The following is a 27,529-nucleotide window of genomic DNA, read 5'->3' on the forward strand; positions in this document are numbered from 1 at the left end:
AAAGAAATTTAGCAGCTTCTTCCTCAGGTCAAAACCCCAGTGCCCACAACAGGGAAGAAGGCAACCTGCTGGGATGCCACATCTCAAAGAAACGGGGATAATGAGATGTACTGCTCTGTCTGCTTGAAATAAATGCCCACGTGGCTTCCAGCACTGGTGACTAATGGGCAGTTGCCTGTTTGGTTGGCAGTTGGAAGCAGAGAATCTGTCTATAACTCCAGTTGTACAACAGACCTTCTAAAACAACCATCTATTCTGGCAGCCTTGGCTGAGGAACTCTTGAATGTTTAGCTGAATTCTGTATCGGGTTTGCATGGCAATGTTTTGGTAGTGAGGGAGAGGACTACAGGGGTGGTTTCTGTGAAAAGCTGCTAGAAGCTTCCCTCATGTCTGTTAGAGCCAATGCCAGCCGGCTCCAAGATGGACCCGCCACTGGCCAAGACCGAGCTCATCAGCAATGGTGGTTAGCGCCTCTGTGATAACACCTTTATGATGGGGAAAAAAAACTGCTGTGAAAATAGCAGCGGAGAGAGGAGTGAGACGATGTGAGAGCAACAACTCTGCAGACACCAAGGTCAGTGAAGATACAGGCGGAGGAAGTGCTCCAGGCACCGGAAGCAAGGATCTTCCCCTGCAGCCTGTGGTGAAGACCATGGTGAGGCAGGCTGTCTCCCTGCAGCCCATGGAGGTCCACGGTGGAACAGACCTCCAGCTGGGCCCCACGCTGGAGCAGATGGACGCACCCAAAGGAAGCTGTCACACCGTGGAGAGCCTGTGCTGGAGCAGGCGCCTGGCAGGAACTCTGGCCCCATGCAGAGAGAGGAGCCCAACCGGAGCAGGTTTTCTGGCAGGGCTTGTGACCCTGTGGGGGACCCAGGCTGGAGCAGCCTGTTCCTAAAGGACCTGGGGGCTGGGGCAGTTCGTGAAGAGCTTCACCCCGTGGGAAGGACTCACGTTGGAGAAGTTTGTGCAGAACTGTCTCCTGTGGGAGGGACCTTCATGCTGGAGCAGGGGCAGAGTGTGAGGAGTCCTCCCCTGAGGAGGAAGGAGCAGCAGAGACAGCGTGTGATGAAATGACCGCAACCCCCATTCCCTGTCCCCCTGAGCTGCTCGGGGGGAGGAGGTAAGAGAATTCGGGAGTGAAGTAAAGCCCAGGAAGACAGGAGTGGTGGGGCAAAGGTGTTTTCAAGATTTAGCTTTTATTTTCTCATTATCCTGCTCTGATTTGGTTGGTGATAAATTAAACTGATTTCCCCAAGTCAAGTGTGTTTTGCCCATGATGGTAATAGGTGAGTGATCTCTCCCTCTCCTTATCTTGACCCATGAGCCTTTTGTTGTATTTTCTCTCCGCTGTCCAGTCGAGGAGGGCTTTGACAGATAGAGAGTTGATAGAGCAGGTTTGGTGAGCACCTGGTGTCCAGCCAGGGTCAACCCACCACAGCCTCCCACAGCAAGCACAGAGGCATCAGAGAGAAGGACAAGTGTGTGCCCGTCAAATTTTCAAACTGATTTCATAGCTTCTTACCAAATACAGAATTACATGTTTTTCCATAAACACCGGAACTGTGTACCAAAAGCAGGCTACAGAGTTCAATTTTGAGTCCATAAGACTTGGCTCCACTTGGCCCCGGACTTCCCAGTGAAGACTTGTTTGACATTTCTTAGCAGATTGGATCATGTCTTCCTGATGCCCAGCGGGCCCTTCATGGCGTGAATGGGGACAAGCACAGGATTGCAGCACACACCAGTCACATCCAGTTCTTCTCTGCCCCACCCCAATCTCCATCCTTCCTGTAAACCTAGAGAGACCATTTGCTGTTTCCTTCAATTTACTTCACTAACTGGATCCTCATCCATCTGCTTTATGCTTTTGTTTGCTTGGAGGACTGATATGTGAAGGTGCTACCTAGTCATCTGTACTGGTTTCTCATCCTGAAAGGTTAGTGCCCATGGATCTGAAGGTACTGATCAGACTGCTCAGGGAAAAGTCATCTAGTATACAATATACTTTTGGGACAAAGATCTCAGAAATTTTGTAATCCTTATCATCGCAACACTACAGATGAAAAGCACCGAGTAATCTCTTAGTGTGCACAGACACTAAGATAAGAATCAATCAAGACTGCAGAAGAGCTACTGCCAACTTCAGCCCAGGGAAAGGAGAAAAGGGGGAATAAAACAACCTCCCACCCAGAAAGCCCACAAAATAAATCAAGAAACTCTCTTACTTTAATAGCAATTTATTATCATTAAAAGTAACAATAAGTAGGCTTAAATTCTTTTGTCTTAAAAATCTAGCGTAACACACAGGTCACTGCTACTGTTCTATGAAACCTATGGCAAAATTGTATCCCCAAATCACACCATTCTGCCTCATCCTCAGAGACATCCATGGTATGGGACACGAACAACACAGATTGCTCCATACAGCACTTGTCATAAGGAGGATCATTAGGACTCGACACGCTCCAAGATATTCTGTAAGAGCTATTAAGTATAACTTTAGCATTCCCCTTTGTTAATATTGCTGGAACAATCAAATATTTCACACAGTTTTTGGTGAAGCTGTAAGAATCTTTGAAGAACTGTATTTCCCCCCTATGTCTCTTCTTGGCTGCTAAAGATTTATTATTTTTTTCTTTCTCCCCTCTTCAGTGACACAGCAGCCTCATTCCAGGAGACAAAACCACAGCAATGTTTGCAGTCATTCTCCACACAGCATCACGTATTTCCGTCGCATTTTGAAGCCAGCACTCAGCTCTTTACCTTCAACATTGCTGCCAGAATAACCTGGTAGCGCACAGTTCAGGAATACCGCATGCTCACGTATTAATCTCCAGCTTCTCGGGAGCTCTAGAGCTCAAGCTAAGCTCAGGCTAAGTACCCAAGACAGCTAATTTGCAGCTACTTCAGATTTGTGTCAAGGAGCAGCAGCCAGACGCTGCAGGACAGACTCATCTTCACATTACAGCTGTTCACAAAAAGGCCTGCGCAAGTCATAATACTGTTCATCAGTGGCTGCAGGATCATAAAAAGGTGTCCACAGCAAGCATGCATACTGGTGAAAAGAAAGGACGGTCCTAATTCTGTCAAGCATTTAATGTGCTGAATTTAAGCTTACAATGTTACTCAACATTCAAAGGTAAGCAGAGGCCTCTCTGTGAAACCTTTCTGGCTAGCAGAAATGTAGTGAAGGAAGAAACAGAGCACAGGTGAACTTAATATAGCTACTCAGGTGCAGCTTGTACATGATTTCAGGTACACAAGAAGGTCTGTTCTTCAGGAGCAGACCCCTTGGATACTTCTGCATGAACTTCACAGTAGCATGTGGAACTGGGGAAGCTCAATGAAAACAAATCAGTACGCAGCTTCAAGCACATCTATATCCACTCTGGATTTGGAGAGTCATGGGAAAAAGTACAAACATAATCATCGGATAAACGTATGGAGGAGGTACTAGACCAACAGATTCTATGAACAGGCTCCAGTTGCTCTACAACAGCAGTTCACCTCTTCTCTAAGCAGACCCAAAAGCTAAACTGCAGGAGAAAAGGAGGTGTCAAACTCACTGAAGTAAAAATACTTTTTTGGAGTTTGCCCTCAGCTGGATCTCTTGGGGAAAAAAAAACCAAAACCAAACAAAACCCAAACAAAAACCAAAGCACTGCTTACACCAAAACTGCAAAATCCTGTCTTACCTCACATCCTAAACTACTACCTTGCTTTGTAAATGTACCTAACAGTTTACAAATATCCCATGCTTACTCAATAATAGCTTAATGACTTTTAACTGAGGTAGCCACTAAACCACCACCATACATTAGCGGTGCCAACACAATGGGAAAACTTCAACTAAGATGCTCAAGAACAGTTAGTTTGCCAAAACTAATACCATTTGCTTCAAAAAAAGTAATTTTCTGTCTTGCTTTCCTCCTCTCACCCTTGTTTCACTTCCTGTTTCTTCTCCTCTTGCCTATCTCTAACAAAAATCAAGGATAAATTCAGTTTTCCAGTTAATTTGTAAATTCTTTGAATTTTCAAAAGCAAATTGCCAAATGAAGAACCAGTGAATTTACTTTTAAATGAATGTCATTTAAAACATAGACACTGAAGGACAATTTCCAACCTCAGCCACTGGCAAGTCAGGTGCCAGCTCTGTCATCTTCCTGCACATGCCTAGGTGCTAAAGCTGTGGAAAGATGCCTGCATGGGAAAAACACACAAGTTGTGAAAAGGTCCCTTTTGTTGTAAGTCTCATCCCATATATGTAAACACACAAATAATCACCTGCCTAATTACTGCCTTTCAAGTACTCAGAAAGTTAAAATAAAATAGCAACCATCATTCCTCTAGCTAAGAAGGTCATAGAACTAGAATATCCTTCACCTTTCTATTGACATTAATTTCTTAAAATGAAAATATTTTCAAATTACTTCTGTAGCTATGATAGCCTATATTCAAATTCCACATGAAAAAACCCCTATCTTTAAGGACAATTAATACCGCGCTATTTTTGAAAGCATTTCCAGGACTTTTTTGTGGTCCCTTATCAGAGATCTTTTTCAAGGTAATTCAGAACCCCCTCTAACCCACACCCAAATCAACCAACAACCAAACAAGAAAACCCCAACTGAATATCAAACACCCCCAAAGTCATTTAATACTTGTATTGCAGAATGTACGTTCAGGTAAAGTTCTGTAGTGTAAACATCCAATTCTGACTTCCTTTCTTCAATCACTGTCTAAAATTTGAGGGTTTTCCCCATTGGCTAAGTGCTTTAATGCAACTGAAGGAATGCACTCTTACTTCAGACACACTGCATTGACCCAGAGGAGCATAAAACCCCTGTTTCCAAGATACATACCCACCAAATAAAGAAGCCTGAAGAGAAAACCCATGCTCCCGTTTAGAGGCAGAGCACTAACCAGTCTGGTATGCATAATATTAGTTTCTCTATCTAGATCAGATACTGTGTGTATATTCCCAAATAGAAAAATAAAATTGTATGAATTGCATGCAACCATACAGACAGCAGTTCAAGCAATACTGATGTGTTCTCCTTGTTTTTGTGAAGAATGCGGACAACAGCAAACTGCAGGGTGATAACTGTAATGCGGTCCTTGGGTTTCTTCTTACAGAGAGACACACAAAGCTACTTTTATTTTATAAAACTCTAGCCCACAACAGGGAGACATTAAACAATTGAGCCGTGATAACTGTACTGTGAAGAATTTCTGAATTTCCTTACACATGTCCAGATTACCCAAATGGACTTTTTGTTAGAAGTTCTTTACTAGAGCTCCATTTTCACAAATCACACACCAAAAAGGGTGTTTTCTGCTTTGATTACATACAGCTGTTCATCAGATGGAAGTAGATGAAGGTAGTTTAATGCATCATAAAACTAACCTCATCCTTATGAAGCGTTTGTAATACACAATTAAAGATTCCAGTTAAAGCATCACCACATACTAACCCTTCATATTTGTGTAAAACGACCAGCTATGAATTTGTAACTACTGAAACTGTACACAGGCACCTTGCTATATCATACTTATGTTATAGTTCTCTTTTTAAAACCTTCCACAGCTGCCTCCACATTTGGGTCATTTTCGTTCATTTCATCTATTCAGCCGCTGTGTTACCACTTCTCGGTACATGATAGAGATATATATCAGCAGAAGAAAAATGACAAAGAAATCATCCAAGAACCCCAGAATTCCAAAGAGGGCTTCAGGAAGAAAATCCAGAGGTGAAGCCAGGTAGAGCAAGGCTCCAAGCAAGCAGAGGAATATTCTGATGCGAAACATCCAGAAGAGGCCCCCAACAGAAAACATCTCCCTGAAAGCATGCCGCAATAAAGTGGGCAGATCCATAATCCTTTCCATGATCTATGAAGAAAGAAAGCAAAAGTTAATATTTTGCTTTAGCAACAGGCCCATGCTAAATGGGTCTTTTTTTCAGTCTGAAGTTCCTATTACTACATTACAGCTTTGGAATCTGTTAGTTTATAAGAATTAAAAAAAGAAACAGTTAAGACCAGACTTCCTGGATCTAGTTTTGCTGGGTAATTAAATTTTTTTTCAAGAAACAGTCAAACTGTTATTCTATCGCGTAAGACATACATTCAACTCACTAAAAAATACATTGGCACCTATTAAGATGGAAAAGCAATGACTACTAGAGTAAAACAAATGACTGAGAAAGTGAGAAACAGCAAATAGGTTATCTGGAGTGAAATATTGATCTGAATGGAAGACAACTAGTGACTGCAAGAAAAAAAACAACAGGTAAAGTACAATAGGTCGCAGTTCTTCAGAAACACAACACCTTGTCCCCTAGCACACAAACAGTGATTCACATAAGTTTCCAAACAATGGATCAAGCTTCAAAGTAAACTAAAGCACCTTTAAATGAATCCATCCCTGTCTCCTTTCAATTTTTCTACTATGATTCTGTCATCTTAGTGAGGGACTGCTCAGTGGAAAATATTCAGGTTTTTGTTGTCAGGCATAGGGAGGGGTGTACTTTGGAAATTTTTTTTCATACTGTTGACTTTTCTACTGTACATAGTTTCTACACAAAGCCACGAAATTAAAATTAATTATTGCCACAGCTGAAAAAATTCTCTAGAAAGAAGTTTGTATGTGGTTAAGGCAATACACTGTGTATAATCAAAGACAATTTATCTAGTTCATTTAGGGCTTTAATGCAGACTGCTGGCATGACCTCAGACAGGTTATTGAGGACTAGATACAGAGCCCACAAAGAGGTCCTATGGAGCCTGAAAGGCAGTTTCAATCTATTCTGCATCAAAAGCATAACTGTTCTGTGGTTTAGAACATGGGGAAAAAAATAAAAAAGCTGTCTCAGCCCTCTTTTGTCTCTTTGGACTGTAAATTATTCTTTTTAATATTTTGTTACTATATCCAAATCCAATGAACAGATGAAGACAAGCAGGGAAGTTACTAGTATGCACATGTGTGCATTTCACCTTGCGAATCAGAATGTGCATATAGAAGACAGGCTCATAAGGCTAACTTTCTAAAGTTTGTAGAACCTCAATCATCTCTCTTTGCTATTTATCAGAAAAATCCTGTTTTCTTCACTCAGGGAGCAGAATAAAGACTGTAATGCAATCTAGGAGGAAAATAAAAACAATCAAGACAGCATATAGCTTGAAATCTGAGGAAGAAAGGCACATAGTAGAACTTCAGATTCCTCTAATCAATGTAAAGAGATAGATCAAGTGAATATTCTTCCCTGCATGACATGTATTTCATTAAGTATTTTTACTGACTAATTATTGATCCTTTCAAATTATCAAGTCATAATTTAAAAGGAGCTTAACACATGAATAGGGAACTCAAGGCTTAGCAGTTCTCACTTACAACATACATGCAAGTTTCCATACATTTCCACAAATTACAAATAAATATTTTCAAGGTCATGGGTTTTCCCTAACTATATAAACATGAATTTCCTAAGCAAAACTTGCACATTCCCTAAGCACCACAAAGAAAAAATTAATATCCCAGGGGGAAAAAAAAAAAAAAAAAAAAAATCACAAAAAATGCTGTTTGGCTCCCCCGAAATCATGGACTTCTATACAAATTTCCTCAAAACTTACAGATCTGGGCTGTCCTGAGAATCTCCGATTGTAATCATTAACATCTTGAAATACTTCGGTTGCATCCTGCTCATCTTCACTAAAGAGCGGTAAAAACAACGTTACCTAGGCACAGCAAGGAGATTTTGTTACATGTGCAACTGTCTTTCAAACACAGGCATTGTCAACCATAAATGAAAACAGTAATCTTCAGTTAACTACCTAGAACAAACTTTGTTTTAGTTGAATACTTAGTAGCAAAATAAAATGAAAACAAGTAACATCACTACTGCTGCTAAACTTCAAGAAATTGTTACAACTATTTACAAAATCTTATTTTTTTTTAGAGATTTTTAAAAACAAGCATAAGCACTCTCCTTCTAAGAGAGGCTTATAGGAAATTTTTCTAAACACCTAAATGGTCTATGTTTCATAACTGGGACAGAAGATTTGGAGAATAAAGTCAATTTACCAAATTAATCTCATTTTGTTTCTTAAACTGAAAATCAAATAAAGCAACCACTGAGGCAATTTCTTAAACTGAAAATCAAATAAAGCAACCAATGAGGCCATTCTTCTTTCGTCTTCATAATGGCCTTGCATTTGAGCAAACAAACAGCAAACTTAATCCTCTTCCATATGGATGTTCATACCAAGACCAAGGAGAATAATAAGTTAACAGAAAAAGATATTAACCTTCAGCCCTTTCGTAAGGACAGAGAACTCTGCTATGTTCTTGGGTTAACTTTAATGCAAACCATAGAAAAATATGTAAGGTCATATTCACATATATCTTATGTTATCTTTCTGTATAGGAGTTTCTGAAAACTTAAGGCTTGTGTTTGGAAGCGATGTTCAGGTACAAAATGCAGATTATCACAGGAAAGAGAAAATGCTTAGCACTTTAAATTACTACAGTCTTCAAAAGCTCTCTCTGTATTTGTCCACTGAATGTCTATCTTGTATATGTGCAGCAACCACATGTAACAAATGACAGCAAGAGCAGATCTACATTCAACTCCTAGCCCTGCCACAAACCTTCTGTACGACTCATGTTGTTCATGTATACATACTTCCATTCCTCATTTATAAATCAGACCTCACTTTTCTTACTTCACAGGGTGCAAATGAATGCATAAACATGTAAGCAGTACCACCCAATTTACTTCTTACTCAGAGGAAGGCAGAAGAATATCTATGTAAGGAGATATGCTAAAAAAAGAAATCACTTATTTTCCACTTTTTCATCTTCCTCACCTTTATTTTTTGTGTCTCTCTCCTCCCTGGCTACACTCTAAACCTATTCATTCTTCTACTAGTCATACCTATTTTTCTTTCCTTCCTCTGTCTTCTCACAGTCATTTGTCCTGCTGATACACACAATCAAAGCAGGATATAATGTATGGGCAAGGGCATGAAGCATGTTATATAATTCATCAGAAGTTACTAGCTCCGTAGTTTGTGCACTGTTAAAATGAAGAGTACTTTTGTTAAAACCTACACTGTAAGACCCAGAGAGTGTTGACGAGTTGCAGGGACATATTTCAAATTGACAATGTAAGTTGCGTAGGAAGTAAGCTAATGCTTGCTCTACAAAGCTCAAATTAATAATACATACAAACTAAAAATAGGGACAAAATAAGAAATTGACATGAATAGGTTTTTTTGGCAAGGAGAGAAGGATGGGAGAGGGTACTTCTCAGAAACCAGTAGTATGCTGCCTACTGGCAGTCTTCCACAAAAGCCAGGTCTTTCAGATACAAGTTCTGGTAACAAGTTATATAACATCCCGACGAAAAGGCATGGAAGAATCATAGTTAAGATCTTACGATTTTCTCTTTTTTTATACTCCTTTACAGAGAAATAGCTGAGTTATCAGTGCTATTCACCTAAATTTGAGTTGCAGGAACAATCCATAGTTTTTGAGCCATTTGGCAAAGCAAAAAGGTCAAAAACCCCATAATGTCTGCCGTCTACGTCTCACATACCCACAACTTTCAGCTTCCGAGACTTCTGTCAGTTTCACTATTACAGGTCACATGCAAGCACTTTTTAGTAAGCTATACCAGAGAGCCAAACTATCAGGTCCACGATTACTTAAGGTATTACCGTTTGTCTGCAGATTGGACAACGGATGGCACCAAGCCATGAGCCATACCTCCAGTAGGCAATAATGCAGGAACCTGATGAAGGCAAGTTACAGACATTTAAACTTCTGAGTTGAAACACCTGTTGCATGAAATAACATGTAACACACCAAGGAAAACAACAGCAGTATATAAACAGGTTAAATCTATCTCTACTGGTGTAATTCTGTACTTAGCAGTCAGTGAAGATACCAAGAACCAATGTGTTCAAATTCAATGCTACTAATAAGAAAAATTCTGAACATGTTCAACTGCATAATTAAATTTTAAGTTATTATTTACTAAAAAGACATAAAACTTCTTAATCATTAACTGAAGAAGCAAATAATTGAAAATTTTACCAGTTTAAAATTCAGAAGTCACAAAAACGTCAAAAGATGTAAAATTCATCCTAAGAACCTGGCTTTACTACCAGAGTTTCAACAGGTGAAGGAATACATAAAAATCTGAGTACTTTAACTGTTTTCCAAATTTGTAATATTTTTCTTTTAAATAAGTAGGCATGGTATGCACTATATACTCCACAAAACTAGATGAATGCAGTGAAATAATCCTACTGGGAAACTGAAGGAGAGTAAGCAAAATGCTACACAGGGTGTTTATATGTAAATTCGAATAGCTGGGCCTCATATAAAAGGCAAACACTTCAAGAATTATGAACTTAGTCTTAATTCTTCAGGACTTCCAAGAAAAAAAAAAAAAAAACAGTCCAAGATAAAGATAATACCAAGCAGAATTTTTTACTCTGTCTAAACCAGTTTTTAAAAAAATTATGCATTTCCAAGTGTTTTCAGCCTCTTCAGTTTTTTACTAACTGGAAATAAAATATACTCTCTGTCCTTGACATTTTAAAATGAACTGCAGTTTCAATCCTGATAGCATACAAAAAAATGCACACTCCTAAAGTGACTGTTTATTCACAAGTGTATATTCTCAACAATTTATATGAAAAATACTTCTAATGCAGACTAGAAGACAAGTAGTTAAAATCAAAAAAAGCTTTGCATTAGGTTGACTGTGCTAGTGCCAAAAGCTTGTATTTCCACTCTGGTTTTATCTTCGGGGCTTGGGGTTTTTCTTGCTTACCACAGAAGAGATGTCCACAGTTTGTTTCTATAGGAAATGTAGCTTGTTGCAAACAGACTGGACAGGACATATCTGTATAGAAGCGATGTCTATCACCAGCAGAAGCATCCTGCTGGAATAGAAGAGAAATGCAAAGTGTCAGAGATACTATTTTTATATGTCTACTGAGTTTAAAAAATAATAATAAATCCAGTGTTCATTTACTAGAAGTCAAACAGTCAAATGCAAAACTATGTGAAAGAGAAATACATTTAAATTCAAAAATCAAGCATACTTCAATGCAAAAATTGATTCACTAAGCAAGTTCTTCTTGTGACAAGCCCATTATTTTCCCTTCATCTGTTATGTAACTATGTGCTTCAATCCAGTTAAAGACCACAAAGAAAGAACCTCCTTGGTCCTTCACATTAAGTAAAGGTTAGACATGCTGAAGCATGAATAACAACTCAGATCTAGGTTGCTGCATCATTATCCTAAGTAGCTTTGTCCAGAGCCAGGTAACTGAACTGCATTGCTTACCAGCCGCAGTGTTTAGGGTTCCCAAGCCCAAGCATAGACATCAGCTTGTGTGTGTCACTGCCATGAAATGTTTTTTCTCCCCATTTTGTCAAATTTGTCTTCCACATAAATATGCACTGTAGTTAAAAATCTGACATTATTTCAGCAAGTATTATGACGAAAGACTCTCCTCAATACTCTCAAAAGTATGGCTTTTCACTCTAGGGCTAGGACTCCGCAATTTCCAGTAGCCTGGAAAAGAATCTCCCATTCTCTCCTCTACACGTCAGAACTGGATGAAATCACGGGACAACAGGATGGTTTGGGATTGAAGGACTTTTAAAGATCACGTGGTCCAAATCTGCTGCATAGGCAGGGACATCTGTCAACAGATCAGGTTGTTCAAAGCTATGTCCAGTCTGGCCTTGAACATTTCCAGCAACAGGGCGCCCACAACTTCTCGGGGAAACCTGGCCTAGCGTCTCACCCTTACGTCCCATCTAAACCTACCTTCTTTCAGTTTAAAATCATTGCCCCTTGTCCTGTTACTAAAGACTTTGATAAAAAGTTTCTCTCTGACAGTCTTTGTTGCCTGGCTCTTGTTGCTGTGCCATTGTTCTGCTACACGAAGTTTATCAGCCTAAACATCTAACCCCTGTCCTGTGGCAGCAAGCTGTGCTCCAGATTTCCTTTGTTTTACCACTAACTTCCCAGGAACACTGCAGGAAGCACACAATACAATCTGACATACTCCACCTTGTGGCAAAAACCTGTTTGAAAAAAGAACCAGCCAAGTATTTAATTTTAATTATTTAACTTACTCATAAAAAACCCAGTCAACCTTATCTCATTACTTGATAAATTTCAAGGATGCCTCTGTACAGTAAGTAAGCTTCCATAACTTTCAAGACCAGCTTCTTCCAGAACCTCAGAGAAGTCTACACTACCCCAAACCAGACAGCTGAATGACGCCAACACTAAGCACAGCACCTGCTCAGTCTGAAGCTGCTGACGAAGAGCTCGCACTAGTTCTTGATTTTCTGGGTGTATGTTCTGATGTTCATTTCTGTGAAAGGAAATATAAGCAATAAGAAAACTGAACACTGTGACCCAACGCTGAAAATTAACTGATTAAAAAAAAAAAAGAGAAACTTGAACCAAGGGCAAAAAAATATTCTTTCCTGCTATAAAGGATTTTAAAGGAAGTACACAAATAATTAAGGAAACGCGACATTTATTCCAGACCCCAAAGTTACTCTGGACATTTAAAGCTGTACAGCAGCAAGATTTTTCAGAAAGACTCCATAACAAATCATTAAATCCTGTTAAAACTAGATTTTCATCTGACACAAAATCAAGCCATTAACTTACAAAAAATCAAGTTGCTTGAAAGCTTGTATATTCATCACACAGAAATATTTTTAATTTTTGCCTCCACTGCTAGTTTTTGTAGTGTTGGTCTACTTGTAAATTTCTTATTTTTTTCACTCACTACCTAAATTATAGAGTTGAAAAATCCTAATAGTTTCATTTTTATCTGCTACATGAAAAATTATAACATTTACATAAGAAGGGGTAGGCAAACACTTAGATTTAGAACGTTGAATTTATGTAACTATCAGCAGACTGGATATAAAAAGAAATCAGTCTTTTTAAATCACTCTTTAAAAAGAAAGACTCTATGGGCAAAAAAACTACAGATTAGAGATGCCAAGGGGAATCGCAGGGAAGGGACTCACTGAAGAAAGGAGGCTGGATATTTTACAAGTTTGAAATTCAAAAGTACAACGGGAACAGAATTGGAATTAAAAATTACGCTGACAACATTCAGAGGTGTTGAGTTACAATAAACATGAGTCAAAAACATCATATTCAAAACTGAATTTTTATGCTTTATTTATTCATATGGATTTCACTGGTGATACATTCTGCTCGGCACTGTTGAGGTCTCAGCTGGATTCTGTTTAACATTTTGGGCTAAATGCATACAAACACATAGCGAAGTTGGAGGAAGTTCAGAGGAGAACAAGAACTACTGTCCACATTTTTTAAACATTAGAGAAAGAGTGAAGAAATGTCAGTTCATATAGAAGACTGCTCATGGAGAGAAAAGGGAACAAGACAAAGCTTTCATTCTATAAATGTGAGCAATTATTTCCCACAGTTAACTAAGGCTGGTGGAAAAACATTTCTAACTGCTACGTGTCCAAAATCAGAAATCAGGTTTCCTCAGGGTATTGTGACCTATCTGAGTAAAAAAAACATGTTGCACTTCCTTCCAGGCTTGATCTAGGCAAGCTATCCTTTGTCAGAGCTGAGGGCTGGATTGGCTCAATGTTTAGGGTATTTTCTGGTTGCGGTTCTATTTACATAATTTCGTCAACGGCTCTAGAACCTTCTGCAATATTTTCCTTCAGTTGATGCGGGCAATCATAATATGGCATTAGTGCTATATCTAACATTTTGTCTCCCTCGTTCTTTCTTCACACGGGAACAGACAAATTACATTTTTTTCATACTAATAATTACACAGTTATCTGTAAAAAAGTAAATTTATTTAACACTAATGTGGGTGACATATATGAAAGTTGCATGAGGGGAAGCTTACATTAAAGACCTTCTTGCCCACCCTGGGTCTTCATGAGTCATTGACGTTGTCTCTCACACATATAATGCCTATGAAAGTATTTTTCTGTTTAGATGATACAAATGAGCACATTTTGCACCCTCAGTTTGCCAGAATTTTGATATATATATTGAAATTCAATAATGGAAGGTGTGAATTATAAGCCAGTTCATTGTGATTCCTTCATGCTAATTGCAAATTTGCTGCTAAAGCGTTACCCAGTGAAAAGCTATACTAAGCAAAGAAGAATCTGAAGGGCTGAAATCAATAAAGTAGACATGGCAAGTTACCTGGGCAATATTCACATATCATCCTTGTACAAATACTTCATTTACATGACTTTACTCTGGTATCACTTACTATACTGAACACATGAAAATATTTGTAGAGCTGTAGAGGTACAGTATGTACAACATCTGTCACTTATGCATAAGATGCTGAGGTAGCAGAACACTGTGCAATGTCCAAGAGAGGACAGGCAGAGCTCAAGACATATCCAATTCATAACTTCTGTCATGTAATATAAAATAAATGAAATAAATGAACACCAGTATGGTGCTATGTAATTACAGGCATTATCAAACACAAGCCAGAAAGAATTAAAAGTTACATGTGGAGTCTTTTAATTTCCCCATTTCTGAGTGTTGGCACTCCATAACTTGAGGAAGAAAGTCCCAGGACATGGAAAGATTGTACTGTGTCACAAAGAGTCCCACCAAAGCATCATTACCAGAAGGAGGAAGGCTGCCTACTCATTCAATGCGCAGTCTCACACAGTTAAAGTGAGGGATAGTACTTCTGGGGACTGGTGTATCACTCTGCAATGATGGCCACTGTTAACTTCCAAGGATTAAGATCTCAATTCTGCTGAAAACACTGACTTGATCTTCTAATAAAAAGATATGATGGGATAGAAAAATGAAAGCAAAAGATCTAAACCTGCAGATTCATAAACATGGTTAGGCAAGTCACCTGGGACAAGTAGGGAATCTCTGATATGAAACACTGGAGGGTCAAGCTCCCTTTAATTTGTTGGATAAACTAAATTTTCACAGTCTCATTTGCAACATGACAACCTACTCATAAGTTTAAAAGATGATGGAAAGATCTGGCTGCATGTTATCAAAATTTATAACTCAAAGACATACAGGCTTTGATAAAATATCTTACGGTGACTGAACTAAACATCTGCAATTTGGCATAGTTGTTAATTACTGCTAATAAGTTTCTCCCCAAAAGCACAGACATTCAGCTCATGCCCTGATGTGATGCTTCATTGAGCTCTCCCTGCTAGAAACAAGTACAGCAAACGTACCCCTTAACAGTTCTTTCCATATTCCACTTCTACCCCCTAAAATCTACTGCAACATACACTCCTTGATGTCTGCTTTCCCTTTTTATACAGTTCCTGCAACCTCACTCATTACCCTAAGCTTTCTTTCAAGTATTCTTACCCAGGACCTGTTCCTGCCCAGCTTAAGTATTTCAGATGTTGCATACAGAAGTACTGGTGGCAAAGAAACTGGCGTAATGGACATAGTATAAGGAACACACAGACTGTTGTATTGCCTAAGATAATTACAGAAGGAAAAGAAAATCTTCATTTTCTCTTCCACTCCCCCTTCATAAATAAGATATTTATGCCACATAAATAAGAATTACTATGCTTTTTGTAGTGCACAGATTTTCTACCATACTGTGCAGATTTTGACAGAGACAATACAAAGGTGATAGAGGAAAAATGCTGCTGAATACAGACAATTTCAGAAGGTACCAGAAGGTACGGTGGAGAGCTAAGAGGACGCTGATAGGACTTTCAGTAGTCAGTCATACAATGCAGAAGTAAACAAGCTTCAATACTTCCAAAACACGGAAGCTTTGTGTCCGAGTTTACCTGCCCCTCCAAAAAATCAACCATCAGGGCATGCAACAGGATCCACAAACTTTTTACTTAGCTCATTACACTGCAGAAGTAGTTAGTAACTAACTCTTTTCTCCCTCCTCAAGTAATCCTTCATCATCAATGTATCGTCTCCCTGAACTTCAACCCTGAGTGAACTCGCATTACTCTTGCCCACTGCTGACTCTTGTTCCACTCACTTTTTCTCACGTTCCTAACTTACCTCCCTTTATAAAGCTCAAAAATAAAACGTTTACTTTAAAACTACACACTTAAAATTCAAGTCACAAATGCTAAAAACATCATCATAAGGGGTAGCGAAAGCATTAGAGAGCAGGGGGAAAAGAGGCACTCCTGAAGCCACCTGAATAACTGGAATAGCCTTGGAAGGAAAAGCAAGCTTATGTGCACGTTTCTCGTAGACTTGTTGCTATTTCCTGGTCCTGAACAGCAGCACTACCTTGCAGGCCAAGCAAGCTTTCCCACTTCTGGTTTCTTTTGTAGCCTGCTCTCAAATACCTCCTACCCTGATAATACTTCTCATATGGACAGATCCTCCTCAGCAAATTCCATAATGCCAATGCGTCACTAAAACTGCATTCTCTTAGTTGTTAAAACCCTTCTGTGTTCAGAAGTCTACAGACATCCACAAAAAAAGCAAAAGCCATCTAAAGCTCAGACTCACATTCCCAAAACACATAGGCTAAGATATTTGTTAGGTTGCAAGGAAAAACTCTGAAATGAAAAATAAGCTTTGATTACTTGACCGTTAAACTTACTGAATTATGAACTTAACGGTTTGCTTTATGGAAAGCATATTTAAGTCCACTGTTTTCCAGAATATTAATTTATAAAGAAATCAGTCAATTTATTCAGGGTTGGTGGTTTGTTTTTTTGTAATTTGAAGGAGACTGTAGCTAGAACACATATTGGAGGATTACTTCCAGTCTTAGTTATGGAGTCATTATTGACAAATATATACTTTGTAACCAAATACGACACATCAGCCATATAGACTGTGACTTCAGACATTTTCAGTAGTAAGGAATGATGAACATTATTCAGTTTGATCATCTGAAGATAAGGAATAGTTAAACTTTACTTTTGAGAAATGCATCATTTCATTTTAACTGTGAATTAAATTATGAAACTTTGCCAAGCAATTAGTTAAACAGGGTAAGTGATCAAACAATCTTTTCCTTAATGTCACAAAATCACAGTTGTTTTGTGTACCAATGCAAAAATTTGTTGAGAAAGTTAGAATTTTACAAATGCAGGTATGTAGATTAACTCCTGTCAACATATTCTCACCTTAAAAGCGTATATACCAGAGCAGCAATGAAAGTGAAACTGAGCACAACTGCCACCAGTACCTGGTCACTTATTCCTTCTATAACTGAATCATTATCTAGCTTCAAACTCTGAACTTCTGCTTGGTGACTGGCCATCACAGCTCTAAAACATAAAAAGAAATATATACATGTACATGCATATATTAAAACATACACTCACTCACATACGTTTTAAACACAGTTAAAATAATATGTATACAAACCTATCCATACACACAATAAATTCCTGAAGCAACAGATTAGTCATTACTGGGGGATAAAATGGTAAAAGAGGAGAGAACATATGCATTTTCACCAAACACTGAGCTTGCTGCAGAGGACTGCAAAACATTTGTCTTGTGCAGTAGCAAAAAAGTCTTAAATGACTGTGTTGTAATCTAAAGATTTTTTTTTAAAACATCAGTCAGAAGATTTTTTTTTTTTTAAACATCAGTCAGATACTTCACCTGAGAATCTTTACCAGATAACTTTCCTAGGAATAGGTCATTGCTGAATTAGATGTATTCTAAGGACAGTTAATTTATAAAAAGTATAATGGCTCTGCATTATCGAGAATTTTAGCTATTACACAACACATCAGTGCTGCTAGGCTGAGACAATGTAATTTTTAGAAACCTAATTTTCACCACACATATACAGAAACAAACAAGGACATTTAGGGTTTAGCTGGTTTTAGAGTGTTAAATGCCCTTTTGGATACACAGGAACCACCCAATGTAGTTCATATTTCTCTTGTCTCTTATATGCATTACCATCCTTCAGCTGGAAACACAGGAAAAACTTGAATGAAAAAGAGTATTATCAAGCTTCCCTAGTTAGACTCCTTTGTTTTATTTCATATACGCAGCAGTCAGAATGACTTGCCAGTGCTAACTTTTATTACCCTACAGTACTAACCTACAGCTGGAGACAAGCAAAACAAAATAGTTTCCAACATACTGCTGAATCACTGCTGTTGCAATCAGGAAGTGAAATGAACTACAGCTGTGAATATTACGAAACCAGGAGAGAGAAGCTAACTCTGGCAAATGACCCAAAAAAGTGATATTGAAGCTGTGTCCATGCACAATTGAAGTATTTTTCATACAGAGCTGATACAAAATCTCACCATCAGTTTATGAGGTCAGGTAAGACTGGTATAATTTACTTTACTTCCTAGTCCAGTGCGTGTGCCTTAAGCTTGCAAGTTTTCACCAGTGTTTCTCTCTACTTCACAGCTCATGCATCATGTTTTAATTTGAACCTTGCTGTCTAGCAAACATTACCAGACACTGCCTGGTCTTGAATTAACTGCAAAACTGAAATGGAATACAAGTCATCGGGATTTTAGTACATACCTGTAATGACTATCCTGGAAAGATTTCAACATGCCTACTGCTAATATAAAAGTGTCATCTTTTCCATAAGATAGCTACTCTCACCCTCCATATCTTTTCTTGTATGACTTGTGGAGCTTTTTCCAAGCTTCCTTACATTTGTGGGAGCTTCCCTCTAGCAATAACGCAATAGAAGCTGGTATATTCTAACATTATTGTAGAAAAGGCTTAGTGGTATAATTAAGTACAATAAGAGCAAAGAAAACTCATAGAGAATGAAGGGTAGATTCCTTTCATTGTTGTTGCATTTTTGGGCTTCCACTGTGAAAACTAAAATGAAATAATGAAGCATACATGAAGTTATCCTGGGTTCAGCCAGCAGAAGCAAAACAATAAACTAGTTGTCCTAAGTGTTCCAACTTCAACTGAGACTATTATTTCTGTAACTGTAGTCATTTTTTGCTAATCATAGCTTTCCACAAGCAACTGTGTCATAGTCTAACTACTGAAATGTCGATTAATATCTGGAAAGAGTAACTTTTCCCAAAGGTGCAACACCAGTGACTCATCAAGAGCCATGTTTAAAGTAGGTCAATAGTGACACAGGTTTCATATACACTAATGAATAAAAGACCAGATCTTGTTGGAAAGGTCTGACATAGGAAGAAGAGCCTACAAAGGGAGTTACAGCATTTCTCTGTGTAGCTAGTTATACAATTATATTGCTATAGCTAAAGTGAAGGCTAAGGTATTGCGGAAGTGTTCTGAGCAGCAGTTCCTTGGTGCTGAGGATCTGGACTGGCAGGTGTGCCGTGATGCCTCCTCAGTTCAACATTCCAAACCTGTAAACTTTATTTCTTTGCATATGCAATCCTGAAGAAGCTTCTGTCTCTGACAACACATCATTCTGGGACACCCATTTCCACAACCGTGTCTCAGGCAGCGTGCTTGTACCTTTTAACTCCTATGTCTTCTCTCCTTGAGTACCACCACCAGTCCACTAATTTTTACTGCGTCACACTGTCATTTCTGGGTTGACCACTCAGTACAAACCCAGAAGTAAATGGCAAGGAACAGGTCTGTGATGATTCCTCCATTGTCCTGTACCAGCTCTGTTAGAACAGACCAACATATGCTACTAACAACTACATCCCACAAAGTGTTGGGCACTTTTTTTCAGAAATACACACTGTGGCAGAGATATATGGATTCTTTAACTGCACCTTCTCAGGGCAAGCGTTTCTCACTCTGACACCTGAAAGGCTTCCTGTGTCACCGCTTGCTTGGTGCCCTCTGAAACCAACACGGGAACTGTCAGTATCACACAAAGTTAACTCTGTTTCCCTGAACAGCCTTCAAGACATCCACTCTAGAGTGCTCTCTCCGTCTCTGCAAGTTCCTTGCAACGACACTCGTAGTCCTTATCTGCCTACCGCTAACAGCACTCACAACATCTGCTTGCCTTCTCTTCCGCTCATGCATTCTTCTTGAAATGCCAAACTGTGGTGCCAAGGTTAGCAGCAGAATACGAGTAAGAAACCTCACTTACTCTTCCTTTCTGCACATAATGCCAGTTACTCATATCTACTTTACCCTTCACTTACCACATACGGCTTTCCCAATAATCATTTTCACACGAACTTAGTGTCCAAAAGAAATTCCTGCGCACTCTTTCTGGCTACATAAAACGTCACTCCCTCAAACACTTTGTCTCTACTTACATATCAATACTGCCAAAATGTATAGAGGGGGGAGTGGAATTTCTGCCTCAGCCTCTCTACCAGCTGCTTCTATTACTAAATTCTAGAGAAGACGGGCTATTGATGCTTAAGGCTCATGTTGGTCATGTTTTAACTGACCTCCTGCTTCTGGAGAGCCAACAAGTGCTGAGCATATTCCCCTCATTACCTCTAGCATTTTTTCTGAATCAGATCACCGCACAGGAGGGCTGACATGAATTGTGTAGACTAGGAACTACAAACAGAAGTGTTTCACTTCAGAAGATCAATACATACTTTCTCAGTATAGACAGTAACAATCTCCTCCTACTTCTGTCTCTGGGTTAGCATGTAAAAAACGCAATGGCTACAATGCTAAAATACACTACTTGAAAATCATCTGACTGAAGGAGGAAGGAAATTTCTGATCTCAAGTCTGTTTTGAACATTTTCAAACAAAATACCCAGAACTGCAAGCTTGCAGTTCATGTTTCTTCAGGTGCAACCACAACAGCCAACGAACACATCTGCAGTGATTTTAATGCGTAATATACTAGCTAACCATCCTAAAATAGCTATTAAGGAATCTTGCCTCCTTGTGCATGTGTTTAGAAGTGGTGCTCCTTCAGTTGTTACAATAAATAAGCAGGCTACAGCAGACTTAATTCTTAAATGATGTAATGAAGACCCTTTAGTCTTCAGAGACAACCAGCATTGACAACGACCAAGCGTACATCAGAGAAGACTTCTAGAACCAGACTTTATCACAGACTTCCAGTTTCTCCTAAAATAATAATCGGTAATATTTGATGTAATTTAATAGCAACTTGGTGTGGTTTGTATTAAATTCAAACTTTTTATGTTGATCCTTTACATTTGTCTGGTTACGCAAAAATAACAATATTTCATCAACCTTTTCATAATATAATCCTTTTCAGATCAGCATTCTACACCACAGGCTTTTCAGACATTAATTTTAAAGCTGTTCTTTCTTCTCTGTAGATTTATGCTACTTTTTGTTTCTTTTTATAATTACAAAGAAGGCCTGAATCTTTTTAACGCTCTGCCTCTATTCCTTTATACAAGAAATTAATTCCTGTCTACACTAGCTCTCTGAGAAAAGTACCACATTAACTCAACGACTTCAGGGAAAAAAAAGGGTAATTGAAAACAGATTAAATTTTGAATATTGATTTCTGGTTATACTTAGGATTTTTTCTCTTTTTAGCCATTTAACAAGGACAGCTTTCTTAAATGAAAGCATAACCCCACCCTGTGTTCCAATGAGGGGATGAAAACCAAACCACATCTAACAATACATCAAACTTGGAATTTATGCAATCAACTTCAGAATGTTGAAATTCTCAATTGCAAAGTTTAAAAATCTGGCAAAAATATTGAGCCTTTTTCCTACATTAAAAGCACCAACAAAACAGCCCAAAACTTAATTTCCAGTTTCATTTCATCTCATCTTCAAACTACTGGCACTTGCTTGAAGTAAAACAATATGACTGCCCAGTGAGGGGAAAAAAGACAAGGAGTTACTCCTCCGTTCCACTTGGGCTACCTAAATTACAGCTGGACTTTGTAGCACAGTACTTAGACTGGGGTTAGGTTTATCTCCATTAGGATTCTTGACGGCTACAGAATGTAAACAACCTCAGACTGAATTGTCCACGAAATGCTTGGAAATGGAAAGGAATGGAATTTATTGTTTGTAAAATCACACAGTTTAGTTTGTAAAAACTGTCACAGACTAATCATCTGAACACAAGATCACCTTATTTATTCTCAGTTTTTCTGAGGGTGATCACTGACATAAAACAACACTAATTTACTTGCATTTCAAATAAGAATCTGCAGGCCTTAAAAGTTGTATTTCTCTTTCTATGATTAAGAATGAACAACGCATGCAGGTTTGTGCAAAAACAGGAGAACCATAATGAGCAATACTGCAGTTATAATGCCTTTTATTCTTGGAAACTCACGTGAGGTCAAGAGGACATACACTAATATGGATGGATTATTTCTTAATTTTTCAGATTTGGAAAGTATTATGAAGACTTTCAAAGTTCGACAGCTAAAAGAATATCCCATGCAATGATTCATAAAGAGATGAAAAACAGTCGAGAGTTTGCTGTGATAAACACTTGTTGCCAGCTATCCAAAGTTAGAATATCCCCATAGTTTTCTGAAGGATTTGAACCTTTCCAACCTTATCAGGGAAGTACCATATGCTAATACATTCTCAAAAACACAGAGATTTTTAGAACGCGCTACCAAAGGAATATACAAGTACAGTAAAAAAGAAGTAAGAGGCACTTCTCACATTGAGAGGTAAACTGTGAGATCATGCACAAGCAGTGCTGCTGTGAGACCCAGATTAGTAACCAAGAGCAACATTTTATTGACTTAAGTGAGCATGGTACAATTTGCTCAACATCTGAAAGATAGTTGGATAACAACATGTCCTTTCAGGGATGGACTGGGAGTGAACTGGATAAGAACAAGCGAGTTTGTTGTTTGTTTTTAAAGGTCATTTTTATATTGGATATTTTCTTCTTGATGCAGTTTTGGCAACAACCCTCAGAGCTTGAAAAAAATTATAAAATGAAGACAGTGGTGGTGGGCCAGGGTGCAAGTCAGAACCTGTAATACCTTTTACCTGCTGTCTTTTATTAGCAGAAGCATTACTGCTCTCCTTAAAAATGCTGCTTACTTTGTAGAGATTCTGTGATAAGCTAATTCCTCTCCCACCATTAAATTACTGACTGACCTTTTTTAAGACCAAAAAGGCTGCTTTAACGCCTCAAAATTGTCTTCCATAGTAAAAACACCGAACAAAAAATTGGTTTCATTTGTATCAACAGGTTTCTAATAGGATTTACCTGTTATACCCAACAGAAATTAACTTTTAAGAATTTAAGCGTAATAAAATAGATGCATATTAGCTTACATTGAAATATCTAAGGCATAAATTTCGTGTTTTTCTTTCATTTAAGAGACAGATATAAAATCCCAAAATAAAGACAAATTCTTAAACATGGGGCAATAATTGAGACCTCTCTCATCAGAAGTTACCCAATTACTTCCTACTTCAGCGCAGCTGCAGCTTATGGCCACTGTCTAGGTTCAAGAATGGGACTCTGTGAATGGACTTGACCCAGCAAACTGGACCCTACAGTTACTTTTACTCTCCTTCATGAAGAGTTCAGAGGTATGCCCAGACTGCATTCAAAAAGCATTAAAAATAGCAGGCCTTCAGCATGCATGATGAACAGTAAATGTATAAACAGCATTGAAGACTTTAGCATGAGTTTATTAGCCTAAATCCTAAATCAGCTAAATTCTGAGCTGATACATTTTATCTAGGTACTTTTAGTGTACTAAAGCTGGACTTCAAAATAAGCATGTAGACATCTGTAATTATAAAACAGAAATAAGGGAAATGATGGATGATGTACTCAGAAAAATTGTTTTTGAGGAAACAAGATTAATGAGCTTTTCATTTCCATGAGCATAGTCTTATTTGAATAAAGCATACACAATAATCTCCAGTGTTAAGTATCTCCATATGTTTTGAAAACTAGGAGGCGACCACCCAAAGGGCACATGTTCTACAAGAAACAAAAAATCAAATATAGCAATACGCAAATTGACAAGATACATTTTGTGAGAAGGTTATTAAAACCGACTTGGGAATATCTTACCAGGATTTCCTGCTGTCTGTTAATACAGCATTATTATGAGTTAGCAGCAACTTTGCAGTCACAAATCAGCTCAGCCAGTACAGCAAAAATATAGCCCAACTCAGCTGTATTGTATTCAATTATTTCTTCACCGTAAAGCACCTTTGCTTTCAGGATTGCGCTGACTACACTTGTGTGCATGCATGCTCTTTGCAAAAGAGAAAGAAAAAAGCCCAGAGAGTCTTACCAAAATATGAGAGAGGGTAGTTTCAGTAGGTAAATCATACTTTTGTTCAATATACCTTAAGAACTGATCAACTGAGGCACTTGCCTGATAAAGCAGGTCTCTGCAAGGTCTGAGGTCAGTGATCTCTGGGGCACATTTTCTCCTAAGGAGGAAAAAAAAAACCAAAACAAAACATAAAGTAAGGATTCTGCTTTTGCTGGTGGAATCATGCTTTGCAAGTTAAAAATACTACAGATGCAAACTGCAGATGCAATTTTGTAAGGGGCAATAATCCCAAGTTAATACACCATTCTACTGGGAAAACAAGAATCCTCCAATCATTTTTCTCATAAACCTGAACCTATGTTGATGGCTTGAAGCAAAAAGACAAATTCAATGGACTGTGTAGCATTACTATTTGGAGTATCTGTCTGGATGATGCATGACCGATGTAAAACAATCCCCAACAAAGTCTTCCACTGCTTTATAAGGCTAAAACATACTGACAGGTATAGGATTCTAAAAAAAACACCAGAGGGTGGGACTGAATGTATATGCAGATAGGGACATGAGAAAGAGCCTGCCAATGCCTTCAGTTTGGATATTTTACTTTTCTGATCGGATAGGAAGAGAAAGGAAATAATGTCACTTAATTATAATAATGTATACTGAAATATGGTAATACGTGAGCTAAGAATGAAAAAGCTTTAAACCTCTTCTAAGCAAAGTGCCAAAGAACTCTTTATTGTAGAAAGAAATGCTTCTCTGCACAACCTCACACCCAAAATAGACAGCAAGACAAAAAGCATTACTGCATTTGTTTGCATGAGTGAAATACAAAACTTCAGCTACACACCATGACAGAGGCAAAGCAGAGAGGGAAACGGGTTCATAAAGGAAGATGTGGCAGAAAACCTTAAATGCTGAAATATACCTGTGAAAGGATTGTTTGTCAAAAGTACCAAGCATATAGCTTAAAGTCCACATTAAAATCTGGAATAGAGAGTTACAGTTGCACAGCGTACACAGCTTTCTAAGACTTTTTAACTTATTCCTGAATATGAAAGCTATCTTTAAACACAGAGAGATCGAATTCATAATTCAAAAATGAAACCTGCAGGTTATACAGTAAGATCAGTGAGAAGGTACTTCACTGGGAAAACTTCTGAATTTTCATAGCTTTTACAATAAATTTTAGTTCAAAACAGGTCGACATAAAGGAACACTCAAGATTTTGTCCATGCTACTAACTTATTTAATTGAAAAACTGTGAGAAAACAGGAACAAAGTGATAGTCACTAGTGGTGCAACCCCTCCTCTCTTGTTTATCCAGCCCTCAGCTGTTATCAGCGCACTGCGCTTGCTACTCCATGTTGTTGCACGTCAGGCCAGCTGCTAACTGACAGGGAACTGTACAGCTGATCATGATGTCCACCACACTCAGCGCTGACTTCAGACGGGACAAAACTCGTCTGACTACTGAGACAGAGTCTCTTGAGCTCTTCCAGCAACCCCTTCGCAGCATGACGGAGAGCCACTCCGGCTGGCTAGGGCAGTGAGGACGCAGAGCCACTCTGGCAATTTAACACACTCCTCATCTTCGAGATTCAAAATTACTTGAATTACCTGCAGCTAATGCTAAGTAAGTCACTTCTGCTTTACGTTAACTAATTTTTACTACAGCGGAGTTCTGCTCAGAGGAAGTCAATGTCATTTTCTGCTCCAAAAACAGAGGAAGACCTCAGCAGAGGCTGCTCCTCCCACAGGCCAAGCCCTGTTATTTACCAGCAAGACAATGCCTGCGGGTGCAGGGCCCTCCCGACCCCACGCTCCCGAACCCGAGGAGAGCCGGGGCTCGGGGTGCCGTCGCCGGTCCCTCCCGGCCCTGACAAAGATCCTCACAAACAGTTCCCACCCGCCACCGGCCGGCGCGGCGACGGCCGAGGGCACACGCAGCCTGGAAAGCGGGCAGACAGCCCTCCCCCCCCGCAGGGCTGAGGACCCCGGCACGCCTCGCGCTACCCGCATCGTACAAGGGCCTCTGCGCCGCCCCGAGCCGGGCCGGGCCTCGCCGCAGCACAGCGCCCGCCCCGCCTCCGGCAGCAGGACCGAACCGCGCCAGGCCGGACTGGAAGGGACGCCCACAGCGGGAGACCCCGGGGCGGAGGGAGGAGGGAAAAGGAGAAGCCCCCGCCGCGCCGCGCCCCCTCCCCTCAGCGGTACCTCGGCTCCCAGCGCTCACGACGCCCGCCACCGGCCGCGGCCCCGCCCCCCCCCCCCCCCCCCCCTCCCGGCAGCGTCGCGGCGCCTCGGCCCCCGCACGGCGCAGGCGCGGGCGGTGCCTGTCAGGTCGCTCTGACGTGTCGGCGCTACGGCCCGGGCCAGGACGGGGCGGGAGGGGACGCCGGCGGTACCGACCCGGCCGTTAGCCCCTTCGGCCGCACCCTGCCATGTTCAACGTGGAGAGCCTAGAGCGGGCGGAGCTCGGGGAGAGCCTTCTCACCTGGGTGAGTGCCGCGGTCGCCAGGCCGCCGCCCGGCCCTGGGCCGCCTGGCAGGGGCACGGCTCCCAGCGCCTCCCGCCCCGCCGTGGCCCTGCTCCGGCGGGAGGGGGAAGGGGAGGGGGAGGGGGAGGGGGAGGGGGAGGGGGAGGGGGAGGGGGAGGGAGGGTCATCGCCCCGCCGCCCCCGCCCGGGCCTCGCCCTGGCGCTCGGGCCGGCTCCAGCCCGGCTGGGGACGGCGTAGCCCTGGCGGCCCTGCCCCGCCTCGTCTAGCCGCGGCGGGGACGGCGGTCTTGGAGCCACCCGGGGATGGGGCGGGGGGGGGTGGTGTCCCTCCGCCGCCTCAGCTCTACCCCCGCCTCGGGGGAACAAAGGAGCCGGAGCCCCGCGGCGCTGGGCTCTGCGGGGCGGGGGGGCCGCGGCCTGCGCCGGGCTCGGTGCTGCCCGTGGCGTTGATCCGCGCCCCTCGTGGCGGGGCCTCGGTATTTCCGGGCCGCGTTTTCCGAACCTGCCGGCTGCCCTCGGCAGGATTTATGACCAGAAACTTTCTTCTTGCCCGTTTCTTTCTCCGTATTTTTAAGTAGTGCTTGAGCGTCGAGGGGCAAAATTCACCCGTGAAGTCGAAGATAACACAGCATCAACCTAAGAATTACTTTTTACGTTTTAATATTTGGAGCTTGGCCCATAAACATCTTCAGGTTGTGCTGTCATTCACGGAGGAGCTAAAATGTAGCAGACATTGAACCTGGGTTTGCAGCTACTCCTCAATTTGAGCAGCGACTACAACGTAGCCATGAAACTTGTGTTTCTGTAGCAGCTGATTTCTTGGTTAGCAGTTTGGAACCACTGGGTTTGGGGCTG

At 40.4% G+C, this 27,529-nt stretch overlaps 2 protein-coding genes across 11 annotated transcripts in view; one reads left to right on the forward strand and one right to left on the reverse strand.

Annotated features, from left to right (window-relative positions):
- Positions 1-2,222: 2,222 nt before the first annotated feature.
- Positions 2,223-26,729, reverse strand: RNF170 (ring finger protein 170). 7 transcript variants are annotated; one of them, XM_075411402.1, is made up of 8 exons: positions 26,672-26,729; positions 24,274-24,331; positions 17,179-17,322; positions 12,332-12,407; positions 10,844-10,955; positions 9,720-9,793; positions 7,632-7,736; positions 2,223-5,892 (listed from the first exon to the last, which is right to left on the reverse strand). In XM_075411402.1, the coding sequence occupies exons 3-8, from the start codon at positions 17,313-17,315 to the stop codon at positions 5,623-5,625; spliced, it is 774 nt and encodes a 257-aa protein (XP_075267517.1). In that variant the 5' UTR covers positions 17,316-17,322; positions 24,274-24,331; positions 26,672-26,729; the 3' UTR covers positions 2,223-5,622. The 7 variants fall into 7 exon arrangements, with proteins under 7 accessions (XP_075267517.1, XP_075267518.1, XP_075267516.1 ...); XM_075411403.1 differs by lacking the exon at positions 26,672-26,729 and adding an exon at positions 26,392-26,440 and having other exon boundaries at positions 10,844-10,952; XM_075411401.1 differs by lacking the exon at positions 26,672-26,729 and adding an exon at positions 26,392-26,440.
- HOOK3 (hook microtubule tethering protein 3) overlaps positions 26,509-27,529 on the forward strand; it is a 107,540-nt gene continuing 106,519 nt past the window's right edge. For all 4 annotated transcript variants that reach the window (XM_075411395.1, XM_075411398.1, XM_075411396.1 and 1 more), the window contains exon 1: positions 26,509-26,675. In XM_075411395.1, coding sequence (XP_075267510.1) covers positions 26,619-26,675 — 57 coding nt within the window. In that variant the 5' untranslated portion in view covers positions 26,509-26,618. The remainder of the gene's footprint in view (positions 26,676-27,529) is intronic.

Source organism: Opisthocomus hoazin, chromosome Z (genome assembly GCF_030867145.1).
Source record: "Opisthocomus hoazin isolate bOpiHoa1 chromosome Z, bOpiHoa1.hap1, whole genome shotgun sequence".
Classification (NCBI taxonomy): domain Eukaryota; kingdom Metazoa; phylum Chordata; class Aves; order Opisthocomiformes; family Opisthocomidae; genus Opisthocomus; species Opisthocomus hoazin.

What these genes read in the sequence shown, in the direction of transcription:
- RNF170 (XM_075411402.1), bottom strand. Translation starts at nt 17,315, where the DNA reads ATGGCCAGTCACCAAGCAGAAGTTCAGAGTTTGAAGCTAGATAATGAT. An exon ending in GTCCAATCTGCAGACAAACG is followed by an intron (nt 7,737 to 9,719) that starts GTAATACCTTAA and finishes TGCTGTGCCTAG; the next exon opens with GTAACGTTGTTTTTACCGCT. An exon ending in TCTCAGGACAGCCCAGATCT is followed by an intron (nt 5,893 to 7,631) that starts GTAAGTTTTGAG and finishes CTTTCTTCATAG; the next exon opens with ATCATGGAAAGGATTATGGA.